Source organism: Coffea arabica, chromosome 1e, assembly GCF_036785885.1.
Source record: "Coffea arabica cultivar ET-39 chromosome 1e, Coffea Arabica ET-39 HiFi, whole genome shotgun sequence".
Lineage (NCBI taxonomy): Eukaryota > Viridiplantae > Streptophyta > Magnoliopsida > Gentianales > Rubiaceae > Coffea > Coffea arabica.
The window spans coordinates 52,409,737-52,427,561 of NC_092311.1; the positions used below are offsets into that span (position 1 = coordinate 52,409,737).

Genomic DNA, 17,825 nt, shown 5'->3' on the forward strand with positions numbered 1-17,825 from the left:
TTTGCCTACAAGTATCACATAACAATCCTTGAGCAGAATGGACAACATTTTCGTTTTCCAGCTCATTCAGTTCAGAGGCAAGGTTAAACAGAATACTGTTAATGCTCATCTCTGCATCCCAAATTAACTCTTTAACAATTGAAACTGTATCATACTGGAATTACATACTGTCTTCTACTTCCTGCATATTTTCCAGTATTACAAACGGAAGATATTGCTACCACTCTGAGCACCACCAAAATAGATAAATTAATATACAAGGCACTGAGCTCTAAAGTTAGTTTCTTGCTTTTCAGCAGACAAAAAATTCACTGATTCAGCATTTAACAAGGCAGAGGTAGCAACTTGCATGCAGCAATTGATTCCAAAATCCATGTATGTCGAACAACAGGTGAATTAGTTTCTTTCGCCGCATTAGCAGCTTCTTCTAACCTCCGTGAAATGACTGAAATTTCTTCTTCGATTGCACATGCTCGTGTGGCATCACTATTATAAACAACTAAACATTCGTGGAAAGTTGTTTGTTCGTGGCACTGTACTATTAACTGTTCCGCACTCTCAAGTATGGTACCTCCTGCAGTCCTAACCAGATCCAACAGGTCGATTTTGTAAGCTGGCACAAAATCCCCGCTGAAATAAAATTTCAAGCCATCAAAAAGTTTTGGCTCCTACAAAGAGAAAAAGACGATCAAGATATTGTAAAAGTACCAGGAAGATATTCAAACTCAAAATTAGTCAGGCACTTACAATGTTTAAAACTCAATTCCACCTAAATCACATACATGATAGCATAAGTTGTTACAAGACAGAAAACCAGTCAGGCAAAAATTGTTTCTTCGACTTTATTACTTCTTTCAAAAGTTTACCCTCTTGGACCAAAGATTTCAGCTAGCTTTACATGACCAAAATGCAATGTAATCATTGTTGGTTAATATGTATAATTTTCCTTGTGGACACAACAATGACACAAGGTGCAGCAAAATCCAGACCAGAGCTCTTACATTATTTGAGACCCTTAGTCTGCCAGTTTTTGGGCCATTGAGACATCCATGGTTGTCTAAGTTAACTTCATAAGGTTCTTCATTAACAGGATGTTTTGCTTCTGTGCAAGCTTTTACCCCTGCATATAGACAATCTGCAATTAGCATCATTATAGTGCTGAAGAGGCTAACAGAACAAACTGACCACTCTTTAGGGATATTTAATTTTCCTTCAGAATGAAGGGTACAACAGGGCAACTTCTTAACAGGTTATCAGACCTAATGTTTCACAGATAAAAGAACAATTCTTCTAATGTAAGTGAGGATATGTATCTTACAATCCATTGTAAGGATCCACTTTCCATTCAATATTCCCATCAGAACTTTCAATGTCCTGGTGCAAGCACCCTTTTTATCTGTTGCTGCAATTACATGTGTGACATTCGATTCCCAAAGCTTGGATACAGTAGCACCACACATAGTAGCAAACTTGACAAGAATAAACTGCAGCAAAAAATAAAAAGAAAAATTAGGATGCCTCAATATTGTTAGAAAAAATATAAGGTAATCATGTTAAAGGGAAATAAGTCAACAGCCCAAAAAAAGGGTTAATAAAAGCTTTGATGGGGTTAAAAGGGTGGCAGATATTGATTCAAAAAATATGATGGAAGTCAACTACTAAAACTCAAACAAATTATAGCCACTTAAGAAAACAAACTTTGAACAAAAGACATTTTTGAAAAGTTTCTTCAGTTCTTTTCATACGTGATATCTATCAAATTATACAATTTGACAAGGGTGATTTAGTTTGACCAACTTGAATAACTTAATTGCTTAAGAGATAAAGAGGGAGATACTGGGGTGGCTTCTCCCCCACCCCACTCCAAGACCCCTCAAAAATGTGGGGCTCCTGTGCAAGTTGGCATGTCACAAGCAGGATGATGCAAATCCACGAGCACTATTGCTGCAAATCAAGCTTCAGAGAAGTTGACCACTATAAATTTTCAATTAAGGGAAGTATCACTTTAGCAGGACCGAAGAATTAGTAGGACATTGTTTCTAAAGATTAACATTTTTATAATTGCACAAAACTGATATTTCTGCATTTGATCAACTAGATGGATTTGCTTTTCCATCATTGATAAACAAACCTTCTCCTCCGAAGACAGAGCAGATCCACAGAAAACCCACTCTTTTCGTCCAGAAGGTAAGGTTGCCCAAAACTCCGAATTTGTAAACAGCCTGTAAGCACAATGATAATTTATCTTATATACTAATACTATGACCAAGATCAGGCAGAAACAAATGAAAAGAATTGTACACATTGTTTTTAAGTGTTTGCTTCAGTAATTTAATTGATGAAAGAGTGTTCCTATATAAAAGAAAAAAATAGTTTACGTACGTTTCATTGGACATGGTGTTGTGCTTCAATCCAGTAGAAGACTTCTGAGACTTTGATTTCTCTCTTGGGAATTTAAAAGAGTTATGACTTGGACACAGCATTAGGAAATCTTCCTGTAATTCCATTTGTTTAAGATGAAAGAAGACATCTTTAGAGAAAGAAAAGGAATCTATTCAACAAGATATAAATTTCAACAGAACAACACTTTTTGCATGATTGACATACACAATCCCATCTGCACTCTTGAATCGCAAATGCACAAGGGACATGATAAGTTCTGCAACAGGACTTGGCAAAGCAGCCAAGTGCAGCACCCTTCTGCCCACAGCTACTGCATTTGAGCTTAGCAGCTCTTCCCAACTCGGACTCCAAATTTTTTATAGTTTCCCCTTCAAAATAAATTCGAGGTGTCCTGCAATAGCACATTGGTCACATAGGCATCATACAACAAAGACCTATTTCAACATGCAAAAGCAAATTTGGTACACATAATCACATATACCATGGAGAAAAGTAATTAGCGAACCAGACTCCCAAATCAAGCTTACTGTATTTGCTAATGTTCGTGTGATTTTTAGTAGTGCCACAGATTGCAAAAGAACATATCTAGAATTCAAAACATGAATGTTTCATAACCACACAACAAAATTGATCAAGTCTTTTTTCTTTCGCCTAAAAGGAATCATAATCATCAAGATAGAATGCAAAAGCATATCTTACAGCCAAATTCAACTCTTTAACAGATAAAGAGACTTGCTTAATATTTAAGATCAAAATAAAGGATGAGGAAAAGAAATTAAGGAGAAGCATGAAAGATGCAAGAAAGTGCAAGCAACAAAAAGAAATTCCTACAATCCAAGCAATGAATGATTATCTAACATACCACTCGATGCATTTGCTATGAACAGCTGTAACATTGGAAAGAGCAGACTTTTCTCCATACACTTCCTTTCGATTAGCATAGTACAATATGGGACCCGTTCCCTGCAAGAACCAATTGAGAGGAGAAAGCATGAGGGACGGATTACTCATGGAATGGTCCGTCATTGACAGGAAAATCTACAAGTAAATTATCAACTATCTTAATGACATACTAATGGCACTGGAGAATTCATACAAAATTATGCTTAGGTTTAGAACTCACATCAGTCAGCTTGGAGGAATGACAGAAGGCACAAACACTTTCCAGATCAGATGAATTTGAGACTGGTGTTGGCTGAGCAATACAGGGCTGCTCTTCAGGTTTCACAGCCAAATTGCAGTTGGAGATTGCACCATTTGAGGAAGAGTCAACTTTTTTAGTGAGGCAATTACCCATCACAACAGTTGCAGATGAACCATAATCCAACATCTTTTGTCTCTTTGCATCCCTTGTATAAGGAGTCCCTTTCTGGATAGTCCCTTGGTCCACGACACCTCCTCCAGGTGTGTCTAACATACAGCTGTCCATTATTATTTTGGTCTTACATTTCTCCGTGGTCTGCAATAGTGAACCCACAAAACAAGGCTCCATGAATCATGCAAGAGTTTGGTGCATATGTAAGAGGGGGGGGGGGGATAAATGTCCATAAGTAGTAGTGGAATAGAAAAATACAATCATTTTAAAGCAGTTTGAGAGCACAAGTCATAGAACTATAGTACTTGTTGGAAAAAAAAATTTTAAGTAGCAGAATAAAAACAAGTACAATCATTTTAAAGTGGTTTCTACGGACAAGTCAAAAAACTAAACTACCAGGACTTAGACAGGCTATCCCTTTAAACATGAAGGAAAAGCAAATTGTGACTGTAGACATCCTAAACAAGCATCAAGTTGAAGAACTAATCAGCAATATACTCATCCCAATAAATCCTATCCTTTTTTTTTTCCAAATTTTTTACCCGCAGTACAAGGCATTAACTCACCCCACATCTGCTGCCTGGCAAGCTAGTGTTGCCATCCATATCTTTCACATCACCAAATGAAGGAGGGCTCTCCGGTGAAAGTTGAGGTACCTGATTCATATCTATTTCTTCAGTCTCAAGCACCTCATCACTTCCCTTCTTACCACAAGACTGCAATACATCTTTATTGTGAGCATTACTTAACATAGCAGCTTTATTGGTTATTGCACTGTTGATTACTCCACCCTCAGGTGTTTCACTCAGCTCTTTTTTTAATTTATCAACAATTCGTGGAGCAACATGTGGCAGTGCTTGCTCTGAAATCACGAAAAATAAAACTCAAAATGCAATTGCTAAGAAAATTAGAAAACTCTTAACATCATAAACATGCTCTTTAGGAGAAGGCATAGTGGACATACCAGAAGATAGAATCTGAAGGCTGATATTAGCAAAAGTAGCATCCAAACTTCGGTAGATGCTAACCAAGTTCTCCATGTAAGGAGCTGATCTTATATCTGTATCATGAAAACATTTACTCATTTAGAGTAAAAAAAATGACATGTTTCAGTATTTTCAGCAGCACCCCGATTTTGTCTTTTTACCCAGCCCAGAAACGTTTCAGGCACCACCCCATCCAGTCATTTTTTTTCTCGCCCATTTTTACGTAATTTTCCTGAATTGCAATAAATACTATATTGAAGTTGTTCTTGCAGAGGTATCACCATAAATGAAAGAAGCACACTTACACAGGCAATAATATACCACAAGTTATCAAGAATTCCTCAATTACGTTAGAAATCAGAATGTTGCAGTTCCGTATTTATGATGAAAATAAGAAAGTAAAAGTGAATGTACCTCCATCAGGACACTGATTTTTGCAAGCAGGGCACTCTGTTCCAAATTGGTTAGATCTAGGGACGCAAATACTGCAAATAGAAAGAGAAACAGAACCATCAACCAAATTAGGAAGTCGAGATAAAAATTAGAACAAAAACCAACGCGCGAAAAGAAGTAACATAACCCAGAATCTAGACGGAACTTACTCGCAGAAAATGTGAGTACAGGGCAACAACAATGGTTTATTCAGCAAATTTAGGCTGGGAAAAAAAATTCACCTCGAGTAAATCCCCCATTTATTAACATCAATAAAAATATGAAAAACAAGAAAAAAAAAAAAGTACGTTGAAGAACTCAGGGAGAGAGAACAAAATCATTACCAAAGAGGGCATTTGAGCTCAAGACCCAGTTTCTGATGGTGGAGAGCCCAAGGGTTCAACAACTTCACTAATTTCTGCATTTCTGCCATTTCCTGATCTCCCTTGCTTTTTCCGTTCAGATAATACCACTACACGCTTAATAACTTTTAATGGTAAAAAAAGAAAAGGAAAAGTAGGAAAAAAAAAACTAAAGAAAAGGTTAAAGAACTGAAGGTTAACAGGAACGGAAAATCTTCAAGAACTAAAGAAAAGTTCAAAAAACTTCAAGAACTTCCTACTTGGGTGTGACTGTATCGGAAATAGCAGCTAAGTTACTGTAATGAGTAGATGTGTGGAGCGGGGAAAACAAAGAGGGCGAATTTAATGGTGGGGTTCGAGACCCTGTAGTTAGTGGGAATCTGGCAAATGCGGAAGGCGCCATTGATTTCCATCTTGGCGCCCAGTTTTTGGTTTTTTTTTTTCTTTTTTCAAAAGGTACTTTCGCTCCCGCCGGGTCCGCCAATGACGAACCCACAAAAAGAAATATATATATATATATATATATGGTGAGGCAAATTTTTTAAATGGGAGCTGCGTTAATTGCTAATTGATGATCAATTATTTTTGGGAATAAATTCAGAAACCTCCCTTCAAATTTCTAACAATTGCAGTCACCTTACCGAAGTTTGAGAAATTGTATAAACGTCCCCTGAAAAGTATGTTTGGGGCAACAATAACGGGTGACATAAGCACAAAGAGTCTGATGAACTTTCTATATTGCCCCTGTCTAATTTTTAAAAAAGAAATAAATGAAATCGAAGTTGAATAAAAATTTTAAGATTGTCCTTTTGTAAAAAATTTTGAGCTATGTTTTGAAAGCATCCTTTTCTATTTAAGAGACTTCTTTTGATCAATCATCATTACTAGTTAGTCGATTCTTTTTAGAATTGAATAATAAATTTATTAGAGGAAATAAGAATGAAATACAATATACTAGATGGAATTAGATTAAAGTTTTTTAGTAGACATGTGTTAAACTAGCAGGGAAATGTTTTTTTTTTTTACTTTATTTTCACTTATAATCTACAAAAGTTTGTGAAAGTTATTATGGTCTTTTTTTCTAATAAAAATGGAGGTTAATGTAATTTTTTGTGTTAACTACTAAGAAAGGGTTTTCTTTTTCTTTTTTACTTTATTTTTGCTTGTGATTTTATAGATCTTGTGAAGGCTATTATAGTTTTTTTTTTTCCAATAGAAAGAGAGGCTAATGGAATTTTTTTAATTTCGTGAGTAATAGTCCAAAAGGATGCATCATTCACATATTTGGTTCGAACCCTGACTTGCAGTTAGGCTTACACCTTATACTTTACTTGGTGGCCAATCTAATTTTCATTATCTGTATTTAACAGGTTAAATCATGCTAATTTACTAAATCAACAAGTTAAACTTGACTCAAATTGAAGCAAAACGATGCCAATATTCCACAAGCAACAAAAAAAAAAACTAAATTAACAAAACTCGAAAACAAACATCGAAACCTCCAATTCATGGTCTTACTAAATTAGCTCTGTGTAATTTTCAATTAGAAGTACTACTTCTGAAGGTAGGATGTCTATGTCTATGTAACGGGCTTAATCTATTGTAAGGTGAAATGAAAAAAAAAATTAGGTCCAAACGGACTCCAAAAAGGTGCACTGCTGCATATCTTTGCTTTGAATCCTTGATCTACAGCGAGGTTTACACCTTATACTCTATCTAGTGTCCAATTTAGTTTTCATTATCTATATTTAACACGTTAAATCATGCTAATTTACTAAATGAACAAATTAAATTTGGTTTAAATTAAAGCAAAATGATGCCAATAATCAACAAGCAAAAAAAAAAAAGAAAGAGAAAAACAAAGCTAAACGAACAAAACTCGAAAACAAACACTGAAACCTCCAATTCATGGTCTTTTGTTTTGATTGCATATTTTTGAACTTTTTATAGAAAAATTAGTGTAACGATTTAATATATGTAAAATAAAAAGATAATTAAAAATATATCTACAAAAAAACGTAATAATTTTTCAGAAAAAATTGCAATCCAAACACAGCTTACATAAGCTTGAATCAGAGGTACTAATTCTGGTTGCTAGGTCCAATTTTTGAGTCAAATAGAATTAGTAATCATCTATCATATCAGGTTAAATTTTGACGCCCGTGATGTGCGCATCTCACAGCGGATGTAACCCATCACATCTGATCATAGCTCTTTAGATTTTTTTTTTTTCTCTCAATATCCAATTAAGAGAGACACAGCAAAAAAGAATCCTCTTCAGTCTGGGAAAACCCTTATTCACCATAAGCCCTCATCTCATCCCCCATCTCTGCGCCCTCTACTTTCCTTCGCTGAGCCCTCAAATCTTCTGAGACGACAAATGGCAGCGGCCACCATGGCAGCTACAGCCGCCCGATCACTCCTATCCATCCGATCAACCACCAAATCCACCTGCTTTCTCCTCTCCAAACGCTTCTACTCTTCCACAGTATCCAAGCCCCCACCCCTACCCGGATTCGTTAGGCCGGCATCGTCCACCCGGCCCAACTCCTCACCTTCCATTTCCCATGCCCTTCGTTTCATCGTTCCTGCAACTATCCGTCTCAACCCTGTCCGATGCAGAGTTAACCGCCCCGGCTCCGCCTACTCGCCCCTCAACTCCGGGTCAAACTTCAGCGACCGTCCCCCAACTGAAATGGCTCCGCTTTTCCCCGGTTGCGATTACGAGCACTGGCTTATTGTTATGGACAAGCCCGGCGGCGAAGGCGCTGCTAAGCAGCAAATGATCGATTGCTATGTACAAACCCTAGCCAAAGTCCTCGGCAGGTCATTCAGCTTAATACTGCTGCTGCTACATTTTTTTCCTTCAACTTTTGTCTTCCAATTAATTGTTTTTTTAGCTGTACAATTGCTTGTTTCTTTTGAAAATATTCGGATAAAATAAAAGATTCTCATTTATTGAATTCAGTGAGGAGGAAGCAAAGAAGAAGATATATAATGTTTCATGCGAAAGATATTTCGGTTTTGGGTGTGAAATTGACGAGGAAACCTCCAACAAGCTTGAAGGTTTGTAGTGCCTCTTCTTTATCACCATTAGTATTATACTTTTGGTCATTTTTCTTTTTCAAATTATTAGTTTTATGTTTGTGATAGAGTTCGTGTTGCTGATTATGAATATCAACATCGTATGACTTTAACAGGACTGCCTGGTGTTTTATTTGTTCTTCCGGATTCCTACGTCGATGCTGAGAACAAGGATTATGGAGGTAGTCTTTCCTTCTTATCCCATAAATTCCCAACCTTTAAAAAGAAAAAGGAACAGCTTTATTCACATATATTGGAGTTAGGTAAAAATTTGTATAGTGTGTATGATTGTAGAAGTATCTACACTTTTTTTTTGTTTTTGGGGGGGGGGGGGATTGGCAGCATGATTTGCTTTTAGTCAAAAGTATGCGTTTTCTAAATTTATCTCAAAAGTGCAAAATTATCTATTGGAATGCGTTCAACGAATTCATCTCAGTGCAAACTTAGCTTTTGAACTTCTATTTATTGATTGTTTTTTTCTTTTCCAGGCTTGAAATAGCCAAGTCATTTGTTCCTTTCTTGTCTAACAGACTGCATTTTGTGGTTCCTCCCCCTCCAAAACCTTCTTTTTGTCTGTCTTGCCTATTTATGAGGCGTTCATAGTAGTTCCTTTCATGGCAGTCCTAGGATTTATTTAGTCTACAAAAGTGAAGAAGTTGGAGTTTTATTATTACTTGTTTTGCATTTTTGTACAAGATTGAATGATATCTGGTCTTGTACAGATGCTTAGTGTTCTCACACCAATGGAAGCATCTGATTTTGACTGCATGATCGTCCTAGTTACCAGAACATGTTTTCTTACACTCTAACTATGTCTTGTTACTTAGAGATTGAGTTGAATTTCTTAATTTGGCATCTTGCTGTGATTTACCAGCCGAGCTTTACGTGAATGGGGAGATTGTTCAAAGGTCCCCAGAGAGGCAAAGGAGAGTGGAGCCAGTACCCCAAAGAGCCCAAGACAGACCAAGATACAATGACCGCACCCGTTATGTGAGGCGCCGCGAAAATATGCGGTGAACTATTAGCTGAACTTTAGTTGAAGGACTCTGTATGTCATCTAGTGGATGAAAGTTCAGTCATGAAATGGTTGTATTTAGATGTCATGTTTGGGATTTGCGCTGTTTTGAAGGTTATATGACAACAAAGTGAGCCATGTAGGCTTTTCTGAACTTCAAATGGTAGTCTGGTGGAGATTTAGATTTCTTTTGTTTTCATTCTCCTTTGTAGTGCAATTAATCTTTTGCAGTCATTGACGGGGACTGCCGCTGCCTGAGGCCAGTTGAATATTTGTTTGATTTTACCATGGCAGCGGTAAAGGTTGGAATTCATCATAAGATGTATTTGGGTGAAGGATAAGGAAAGTGAAAGCCATCAAGATTTATACTCCAGAAAGAAAAGTTACCTTCAGCCCTGCAGAACCAGAGCATTAGGTTCTTCCACAAGTGTTCATGTCTATGGAAACGTTTTATTATTTGATATCAATATGGATACATGCTTAGGGTTCGAGTTTAGTTACACGTACAAAGACGCGGGGCTGAACAGGTCACTGAAGTGGAGCGCGCTTCATTGCCTTAACGCTTTGTCCCCGCTCCAAAGCCTAAGTTAAGCAGTGAAGCCTAAAATAGAGCCATGGAGGGATCTGTGCATCCAAGTTCTGTGTTTTCGTAACGCTTGCTTAGGTTGGCTTTAAGATCCTTTTGTGATGTCCATCTGCACAGATTTAAAAAAGAATTGCTCGTTCATTTGGGGGCGTATAAGTGTTAGTTAGAAAGATGAAGCCCTTTCCTCAATCCTCTTTTAGAACAGCGGACGTTCTCTCACCATTGTTTTCTCCATGGTTACTTTGCGGTCGTTCAATCAGGTCCTCAGCTTTAGCGAGAGTTCCACTTGTGTTTATAGGCAAACCTTTACGAGTGTAATTCCTCTCTCGTAAACTGCTGATCTCATCCATGGAGGCTTCTGCAAAATTGTCTTCTGCCAATAATGTCTCTAGTGAATCATTATTTGGATTTCTTGAATTGATTTCATCCCTTCCAAATCCGCGTAATCTTTCTTTGAAAGGTTCGGAACAATCCACAGAACTTGAATCATCAAGGATATCTCCTTCCAATGTAATATTTTCTGTTTCTGAAATCCGCTTTTCCGAATGACTGGGCATTTCCGATGCACGTGAAATTGCCAGATTTTTTGGTGACTCGATAGACTGTTTTGGAGAAGTAGTGCTCTCATCATCTTCAAACGAGTCGGTAGAATGCTGAGATTCACATTCAATTGTTTCTCCTTCCAGATTATTAGCCATGTCATTGGTAGCAGATTCTTTCTCATCAAGTACGTCAAGCTTTTGCATGGCTATCATAGCAGCATCTGCAGCCCATCTCTGATCATTGACGCAGCTACAAAAAGGAGAAACAAACAAGATGACCTAATCCAGATTAGTCATAATTGAAGCAATTAACAAGCGTTCCGATCTAGAGTTTTCCTTATTTTCAATGTTGTACTTGCATCTTCTGAACCGAGGAAACACACAGATTACTTTTGCCGCATATGCTGAAAAAAGTGGTTTAAATATGCTACATATAATTGACAGTTCCTGAGCATTAAAACACTAAGTGATATTCCAAAAGTCAATAAAGATCTTAATGATAGTGATATACCTATATTTACTGATCATAACAAACTGAATGACAGCAAAATTCAGGATGAACTTTGAATAATAATGGCACCATGCTGCATAGGGTAGGGAAAAATGAGCTGTTTATGCTTTAGTAGCTACCATCATGCTGGCTCTAGTATCTCTGGCTTTCGCTTAATTAGATGGTGATCCATGCCTAGCTAACATTCTTTTTCCTTCATAAGAAATTTTGCAGGAAAGATAAAAGGATGTGAAAGCATAGAACAAGTCTGTGTTAGCTCTTCAGTATACTGCAGGCAACAGCTGCAAGCTGAGTTCCATATAGGCATATGAATTTCTGATTGTTGGCATGACAGTTGCAAGAAAGTTTCGTAGGTTTATTTAATATTATTAAAAATAATTGGTTTACCGGGCAACAGAGGTACAAGAGTGATTTTGCGTCTTCCCTTGTATGCTTATGTCTTACCAATCTATCTTCAATGTTTCAGAAGTTAGATGTGTTGCATACCCTGGTTTCTAATGGACAGAACTTTCTAGTGCTGAACCAACTCAGCACCTCTTCTTATGCAGTAGTTAAGAATTTCCAACATCAGAAAGAGCCTCTGACTGGTTGGATCGTTTTCATGAATATAAAAAGCTTAAGCTGAATAGTTACCTTGCCAGAGTAAAATCAGAGGAATATAGGCCAGATTTGATGTGAGCTACAGTCTCCATGGAGGCATTGACTATACTATGAGACAGATATCCCCCAGATCTAGCAATTTCCACCAGAAACTGCATGTCCAGAATAAACTGGTTGCAAATTAAATAACTTCATTAAACCAGAGTAAGAAGAAAATAAGCAGTATTGCAGCTGAGACTGAAGCCAAGAAAGTGTAGATTGCAGAACTGCTTGAGTGTATCAAAATGACTAATTGATCATCAAATAATGTGAACAAGTTTGGCAAGTTTTGATAAGTTAGAAAAAAAAAACACTCTCTTCAGAGGCAATCCTCTTTTATAAAACTGTTTTGCATCTAACCCAATTGGAAGCATCATTACTAACAAAATGTAGTGACCAACAAGCTAGACTGTGGAGTTTGTGACCATATCAGGTTTAATTGTATTGCTAGAAAGGAAGAGACAGACTGATGCAAGCATTTGATCTAGCCTGAGGGAGAAACTAGCTGCCACCTATCTTTCCAAGTCTAGATTGAACAGAGTTATCTACCTCTATCAGTAGTTCAGATCAATGATGTCCAACGAAGCATGAATTTCTTTCTTATAAGTAAGAATAGTGCCTTTGAGATTTACAAGTAGTTCAACAACAACGAGGTTAACCATCTTCCAGTTTTAAGTATATCCAGACTTTTTTGGAACTTAAGCACTGTCCAGATCCCAGGCAATTCGAATCCAGGTTACAAGGTGATTCATATATAATACATGGAACACATTTGCCTTAAGAGAAATCTATACCTGCATCAAATTCCTAGACTTTTGTTCCATGGATAGATCATTAGTAACTGTCAAAATTTCCTCTCTGTTTGCAATCTGGAAAAATATTGCCTCCATCAGCTCTCTGAGTACATCCAGCAACCAATCCAGTTCAATGTAATTGTCCTCGGCAAACTTCTGTAACTTTCTTAGCTCTAAATAGAGTCCCTGATTGTTACCACATCAAGAAGGAAAAACAGTGTAAGCATGTCAAAACATGTTACTTTCTATAAAGCATTTTAACTAATAGAACAAAATCTTAGTTCTATCCAGGAAGGGAGAAGGGAAATCACAAATAAGAAATCAAGAGAACTCGAGCTAATGCATGAGATAAACAATCACTTGCAGGGGCTAAATTACAATGAACTCGTAGCATCAAGAAGTTCCAAACTTGAGTCAGGAAGCCTGATATTTTCCTTGAAAAAATTGGGCCTATTTAGGTCAGTTAAGCATTCCTGCTGCCTCAAGCAAGGGATCTCCTTTGCTTGCTCTCTATTATCCAAGTAGCATATGTTACAAGCCATCACGGTTTTGTTGTTAGCCAAATGTTTCAGTGTAAATCAACATACTCCAAAGCTCAAAAATCTCTCTACCTCAGGCTTAATCACATACACTCAATCACATTTGTCTAAAAACTAAAGCTTTGATACATACCTGGTAAGGCATGGATGGCACTAGATAATATATATCAGAATCATTCTCCAGAGTGATGCAACTTCCTGAAACATGTCCTTGACTGCCTTCAGAAGTTAAGAGTTTCTGCATAATTTGCTCAAGAAAATATGCTCTAAGTCGAACATGAGTATCTTGGATATACAGTACATAATTATCAATCTCAAACTTCAAGTGGTGAATGTTGCCAAAAATACATCTGATTATATTTGAGAAGATCTGCCCAAGTGTAAATGAGTTGGCTATAACACAAACTCCCTGTACCAGGGACTCAGCTGGCTGAATACTCGACCCACTTTCCTGGATCAGATCTGCACCACTACTAAGAGCTTTTTCAAGAATGATGGTATACTCAGTGAAGAGTTCCATTAGCTCTCTAAGAACAGTAACTTCCATTTGAAGGGAAAGTAAGGGAAAGCTGTCATCTGTAATAGCCTAAAAAAAAAGTGTGTCAGATCCTTGCTTTATATCACTGAATAATCGGCGATAAGATTAATAGGTGCTAATCATTCCTTCAACATACTTTCATCTAAGTTTAGACATTGCCTCAATTTTCACGAACTTAGTTGAATTAAATCTGAATTCTCTGTCAGCAATTTACTGATATTAGATACAGGCGTAGATAATTTTCTAGACACAGTCCACTGTTGATATCCTTAGCAGTCAGCTTTAGTGACTCTTATATTTTGGACACAAATGACAAAGACTAAACCTTGGTATGGATCTGCAGAAAGAGGAACACAGGAAACACAGTTTTAAGGATTTGATGTATCATTAAGGACTGCTTGGTCAGATGCTTCCGCAGCCAAATTTATCAGCATGGAGGAAAGGAATGGCCTTTCAGGAGTCAGTTTTTAAATAACAATATCAAGATCGAGTCGCATTTCAGATCTAATCAGTTGCTCATGGACACCAATAGCTAACATGAGTCCATGTTTAAGGAAACGACTCTCAGTTCGAGCACAACTTTTTGCTGAACGAATTAAACTAACCTGAAACAGCGTGACTAGCTTCCTTCCACTGTTAGTGAGCAAGCAATATTCTGGTTTCTTATCCACGACATCAACGGAGCTTCCTTTGCTTAGGATACCAGATACAAGGTACCTTCCAATAATCCAAGAATCATTTGATGTGAAAATACTGATGACCCTTTTGTAATGATGAACATTGACCCGTAGAACCTGTTCCATGCTAGGGCGCACACGATTTGTCAAGCATGATCTTAAGTCAAGATTTTGGTTGTCTAACAAAGAACAGTATGCTATTGCAAACTGAGCGGTTTCTGCTGCTATAGACAGTCCACCATTTATTTCGGATATGGATTCAACATACTTAGCCAAACAAGTGGCAAGAGCCTCGGTGTGTTCATTGGCCCATAGGATTAGTTCTGGAGTATAAGAAGAAGCTTCTCCATGTAATGCTACAAAACTCCTTGCTGCTTGGGAGATCATAGAAAAAATGAATTTTGCAGCTTGTTGGATGTAAAGCCCATTTTGAACTGCTTTTGAGGAATTCAAATCATGTGTACCGCGTACAATCCGTGCATCGTAGTAATCAAGAAGTAGCTGGATTGCAAGATAACTGCTACCGAGCCTGCAAAGTCCAAGCAACGCCTTTTGCAGTTCAGGCGCTGACACTCTGGGATTTCTAGCCAGTCGAGTGAATTGATCCTCAAGCATCGCTTTTTTCTCTGATATTGCAGAGTTGTAAGACATCAACTCCTTTGAGGAAAAGCTTTCCCCAGAACGCATGCTCTGGAAAGCCCTGCCTTCCATCTCCAGGACAGAAAGAGCATCGCCCAACCTATGTTCTGAAAGTAGTATATCCAGGATTTCTGAAATGTCTTCCGTATGAGCTTCCAGCAAGCTTCGAGACGCTGTCTTGTGAGAATCGAAAGACTCTTCGAGCATTGATTCCATTATCTCCTCAGACAAAACCTTCAAAGAGATACTCTCCTGAAGGTCTTTTATAACCCTCTTCTGAGTGGCAGCCTGGTATTTCAGTCGCATCAATTCACTTTCCAGACCTTCCATATCTTTGAAAGTTCTGCAGAGCAAAATACATCATTTATATGTCAAAGTGGGATGCAGGCGCTCTTTAGGAAAATGATCAACATACTAAACGCGCTATCCGCTCAGCAACTCATAGTAGTAAATTTCTGTCCAGATATGCATATGCCTTAGGCTAAACCGATAGACCTCTGTTCAGAAACTGGAAAGAGATGGTATATTGATAAATTAATGTGGATTCAAAAGTTCATTGTCATTCTTTGTAATAGAAGATGTATTGGTAAATCACTGTGGATACTGAAGGGCAATATCTAGCACGAGTACAAGTTGACATAATAACATAAATAGAATCAATGTACGGTGACAGTGTAAAAACTATCAGAGCAACTGCTGGTAACTGAAAAGGTTACCTAAGAAAGACAGCATAATTAGAAGATATGCTCTTCTGAAAATCTTCATCAGACTCATTTTTCAGCTCAAGCAATTCGGAACATAGATTCTGAATACCCTGTATCCTCGTCAAATCAGCCATGAAAAAGGAAGTTGAGAATCAGGCTATGAAACAAAAAATAAAAAAATCATCAAATATACATACATACGTGTCGAGTCTATAATTTTTTTCAGAAAAAAAAAAGAATATTGTTCCACCTTAGCGGTCATGGACTCGAGCTCGGAGTCATCGACATCGCCATGATCACCAGAAGAAGAAGAAGAGTAGTCTGGGCTGGTGTGGCCGCGTAACAAGTCTTCATTAACAGAGTCTTGAGAGGCCAGCATGATTTCTCGAAGACTCGCCGGATCTCTGAACCGGAATCTTCTTGATGTTGTTGCAGCCGAAGAAGATGCGGAAGCGGTGGAGGTGTCCATGATGATGAAGTTGGGGTGGAGAGGTTTGATCGGGTGGAGTTGATGGGAGAGTAGAGAAGAATGCAAGGAGGAGGAGGATGTCTGTTGAGGAGTGTTGTTGCTACGTCGTGTTGTGCAGCCATTGTTGTTTTCTTTTGGTTGGCTTTGGTTTGTTCGTTAATTTTTGGAGGCAAATAAGCTCTTTATTGCTCTGGCTGCAGTCTGCTGTTTTGTTTCCTTCCACTCGTTCGTTTGTTTCCCTTCGTCCCCCTCCTCCTCACTCCTCCTCCGCCTTGCTACTCCGCTGCCGTCTTCTTGTCCGTTTTTGTCCGGTCGGATTGATCTTCGCCGCCCAAATGTAAGTAAACTCTTGTATAAAATGTGTGTGTTTTTCTTATGGTTGCCACTGCAATTTAATATACGTTTAAAAAAATTAATACTTGTGGCGCTTTCGTTTTGAGAAAAAAGAAAAAAAGAAGAATAACTCTTAACAAATTAATTTCCCCGACGTTTGCATAGATACTACTTAGTGTACTTGAAATATTTTTCTAATAAAGAATATACTCCTAGGCTAATTGCTCAGAATATAGGCCAAAAAAAAATTACTCGGCTATGTATGGCTTTGACAGCCATTAGGTACGAATCTATGGGTGTCAGCCCGGCACCCAAAAGCATTTTTTGACTCTGACTTCTCCGTCAGAATTGCACTTCAGAATTTATTTTTTTAGCCGACAATGTCTGCTAAAGCTGGCTACCGGGCTGAGAGTGCCCGGCAGCCAGTCAAATTTTCAAAAAAAAAAAAACTCCAGACGTTTGAATTTCGGGTGCCTGGCAAAACAAAAAAAAAAAAAGGCTGGCAGAGTGCGTACAGGACAAAAAAAAAAAGGTTGCCTGAATGTCTTGCTTTACTATCTCGTTTAGCATTTCGCGCGGAGACTTCACTTTTCCGTATAATGCAAGGAAGTCAACTCTATCACGCGGAGACTTCACTTTTCTGTGCATAATAGGAAGAAGCAATGAAAAGAGGCCAACTTTATCCTATATAGACGCACAAAGAAGTATATTCGGGCACTAAAAAAAGTAGATTATTCATAGATTAAAAATATTATATATTTTAAAATCATAATAAAAGTTATTTTAAAATTTTTTTCATCATCTAATGGCCAATACTTATATTTAATAAATTAAAAAAGTTAATTAAGTATTCTATTATAATATAAGTATATGTCATTGAGTCGATTGAATAATATTTTTTTTCTTTTTTGACATTTCAACTAGTTGTTTATTAAATTTCAATTTAAATAAAGATTTTATTATTATTTAAATTATTCAATAAAATTATCAATTTAAGATGAATATAAATATAAATACATTAAATTGTATTATTGAAATATTTGATTTAATATGAAGGAAAGACAAGAAGAAATGGCAAGGAATTTTTAAAAAATTCTTGCGAGTTTTTTTATATTGGTAATCACTTTTATTTGTTATTATAATTACAGTATGTTATCATAGTCGATTGAAACTCATATCCTAATACTATTTACAACTAAAGTTATTATATACTCAAATTAAAAAAAAAATTTCACTAAATTTTCTTTTATATATGAT

The 17,825-nt window shown here is 37.2% G+C and overlaps 3 protein-coding genes across 5 annotated transcripts; 1 reads left to right on the forward strand and 2 right to left on the reverse strand.

Annotated features, from left to right (window-relative positions):
- Window positions 1–93: 93 nt before the first annotated feature.
- LOC113714689 (BRCA1-associated RING domain protein 1) lies at window positions 94–5,911 on the reverse strand. The gene is made up of 13 exons (XM_027238688.2): window positions 5,481–5,911; window positions 5,307–5,360; window positions 5,119–5,189; window positions 4,683–4,778; window positions 4,285–4,580; window positions 3,527–3,862; window positions 3,266–3,366; window positions 2,608–2,794; window positions 2,383–2,495; window positions 2,132–2,222; window positions 1,319–1,484; window positions 1,002–1,120; window positions 94–668 (listed from the first exon to the last, which is right to left on the reverse strand). Exons 1-13 carry the CDS (start codon window positions 5,567–5,569, stop codon window positions 324–326), a joined length of 2,064 nt encoding a protein of 687 aa, XP_027094489.2. The 5' UTR covers window positions 5,570–5,911; the 3' UTR covers window positions 94–323.
- A 1,770-nt stretch (window positions 5,912–7,681) lies between these two features.
- On the forward strand, window positions 7,682–9,751 carry LOC140013682 (multiple organellar RNA editing factor 2, chloroplastic-like). The gene is made up of 4 exons (XM_072063378.1): window positions 7,682–8,324; window positions 8,467–8,564; window positions 8,699–8,764; window positions 9,457–9,751. Exons 1-4 carry the CDS (start codon window positions 7,879–7,881, stop codon window positions 9,597–9,599), a joined length of 753 nt encoding a protein of 250 aa, XP_071919479.1. The 5' UTR covers window positions 7,682–7,878; the 3' UTR covers window positions 9,600–9,751.
- Window positions 9,752–9,959: 208 nt separating this feature from the next.
- Window positions 9,960–16,649, reverse strand: LOC113714695 (exocyst complex component EXO84B). Of its 3 annotated transcripts, XM_027238699.2 has the most exons (8): window positions 16,017–16,649; window positions 15,779–15,876; window positions 14,352–15,405; window positions 13,342–13,794; window positions 12,670–12,855; window positions 11,870–12,006; window positions 10,404–10,975; window positions 9,960–10,292 (listed from the first exon to the last, which is right to left on the reverse strand). In XM_027238699.2, the coding sequence occupies exons 1-8, from the start codon at window positions 16,233–16,235 to the stop codon at window positions 10,258–10,260; spliced, it is 2,754 nt and encodes a 917-aa protein (XP_027094500.1). In that variant the 5' UTR covers window positions 16,236–16,649; the 3' UTR covers window positions 9,960–10,257. The 3 variants fall into 3 exon arrangements, with proteins under 3 accessions (XP_027094500.1, XP_027094518.1, XP_027094528.1); XM_027238717.2 differs by having other exon boundaries at window positions 9,960–10,975; window positions 11,870–11,988; XM_027238727.2 differs by having other exon boundaries at window positions 9,960–10,975; window positions 15,779–15,923; window positions 16,017–16,119.
- Between the last annotated feature and the right edge of the window lie 1,176 nt (window positions 16,650–17,825).

Excerpts from the sequence above, each read along its gene's own strand:
- LOC113714689 (XM_027238688.2), bottom strand. The coding sequence starts at position 5,569 with ATGGCAGAAATGCAGAAATTAGTGAAGTTGTTGAACCCTTGGGCTCTC. Across the intron at positions 4,779-5,118 it reads AAATCAGTGTCCTGATGGAG|ATATAAGATCAGCTCCTTAC; the intron begins GTACATTCACTT and ends TTCATGATACAG. Across the intron at positions 669-1,001 it reads GACTAAGGGTCTCAAATAAT|GAGCCAAAACTTTTTGATGG; the intron begins GTAAGAGCTCTG and ends TTCTCTTTGTAG.
- LOC140013682 (XM_072063378.1), top strand. The coding sequence starts at position 7,879 with ATGGCAGCGGCCACCATGGCAGCTACAGCCGCCCGATCACTCCTATCC. Across the intron at positions 8,565-8,698 it reads AACCTCCAACAAGCTTGAAG|GACTGCCTGGTGTTTTATTT; the intron begins GTTTGTAGTGCC and ends TGACTTTAACAG. Across the intron at positions 8,765-9,456 it reads TGAGAACAAGGATTATGGAG|CCGAGCTTTACGTGAATGGG; the intron begins GTAGTCTTTCCT and ends GTGATTTACCAG.
- LOC113714695 (XM_027238699.2), bottom strand. The coding sequence starts at position 16,235 with ATGGACACCTCCACCGCTTCCGCATCTTCTTCGGCTGCAACAACATCA. Across the intron at positions 12,007-12,669 it reads AGTCTAGGAATTTGATGCAG|TTTATTCTGGACATGCAGTT; the intron begins GTATAGATTTCT and ends ATTTGCAACCAG. Across the intron at positions 10,976-11,869 it reads TCTGATTTTACTCTGGCAAG|CTGCGTCAATGATCAGAGAT; the intron begins GTAACTATTCAG and ends TCCTTTTTGTAG.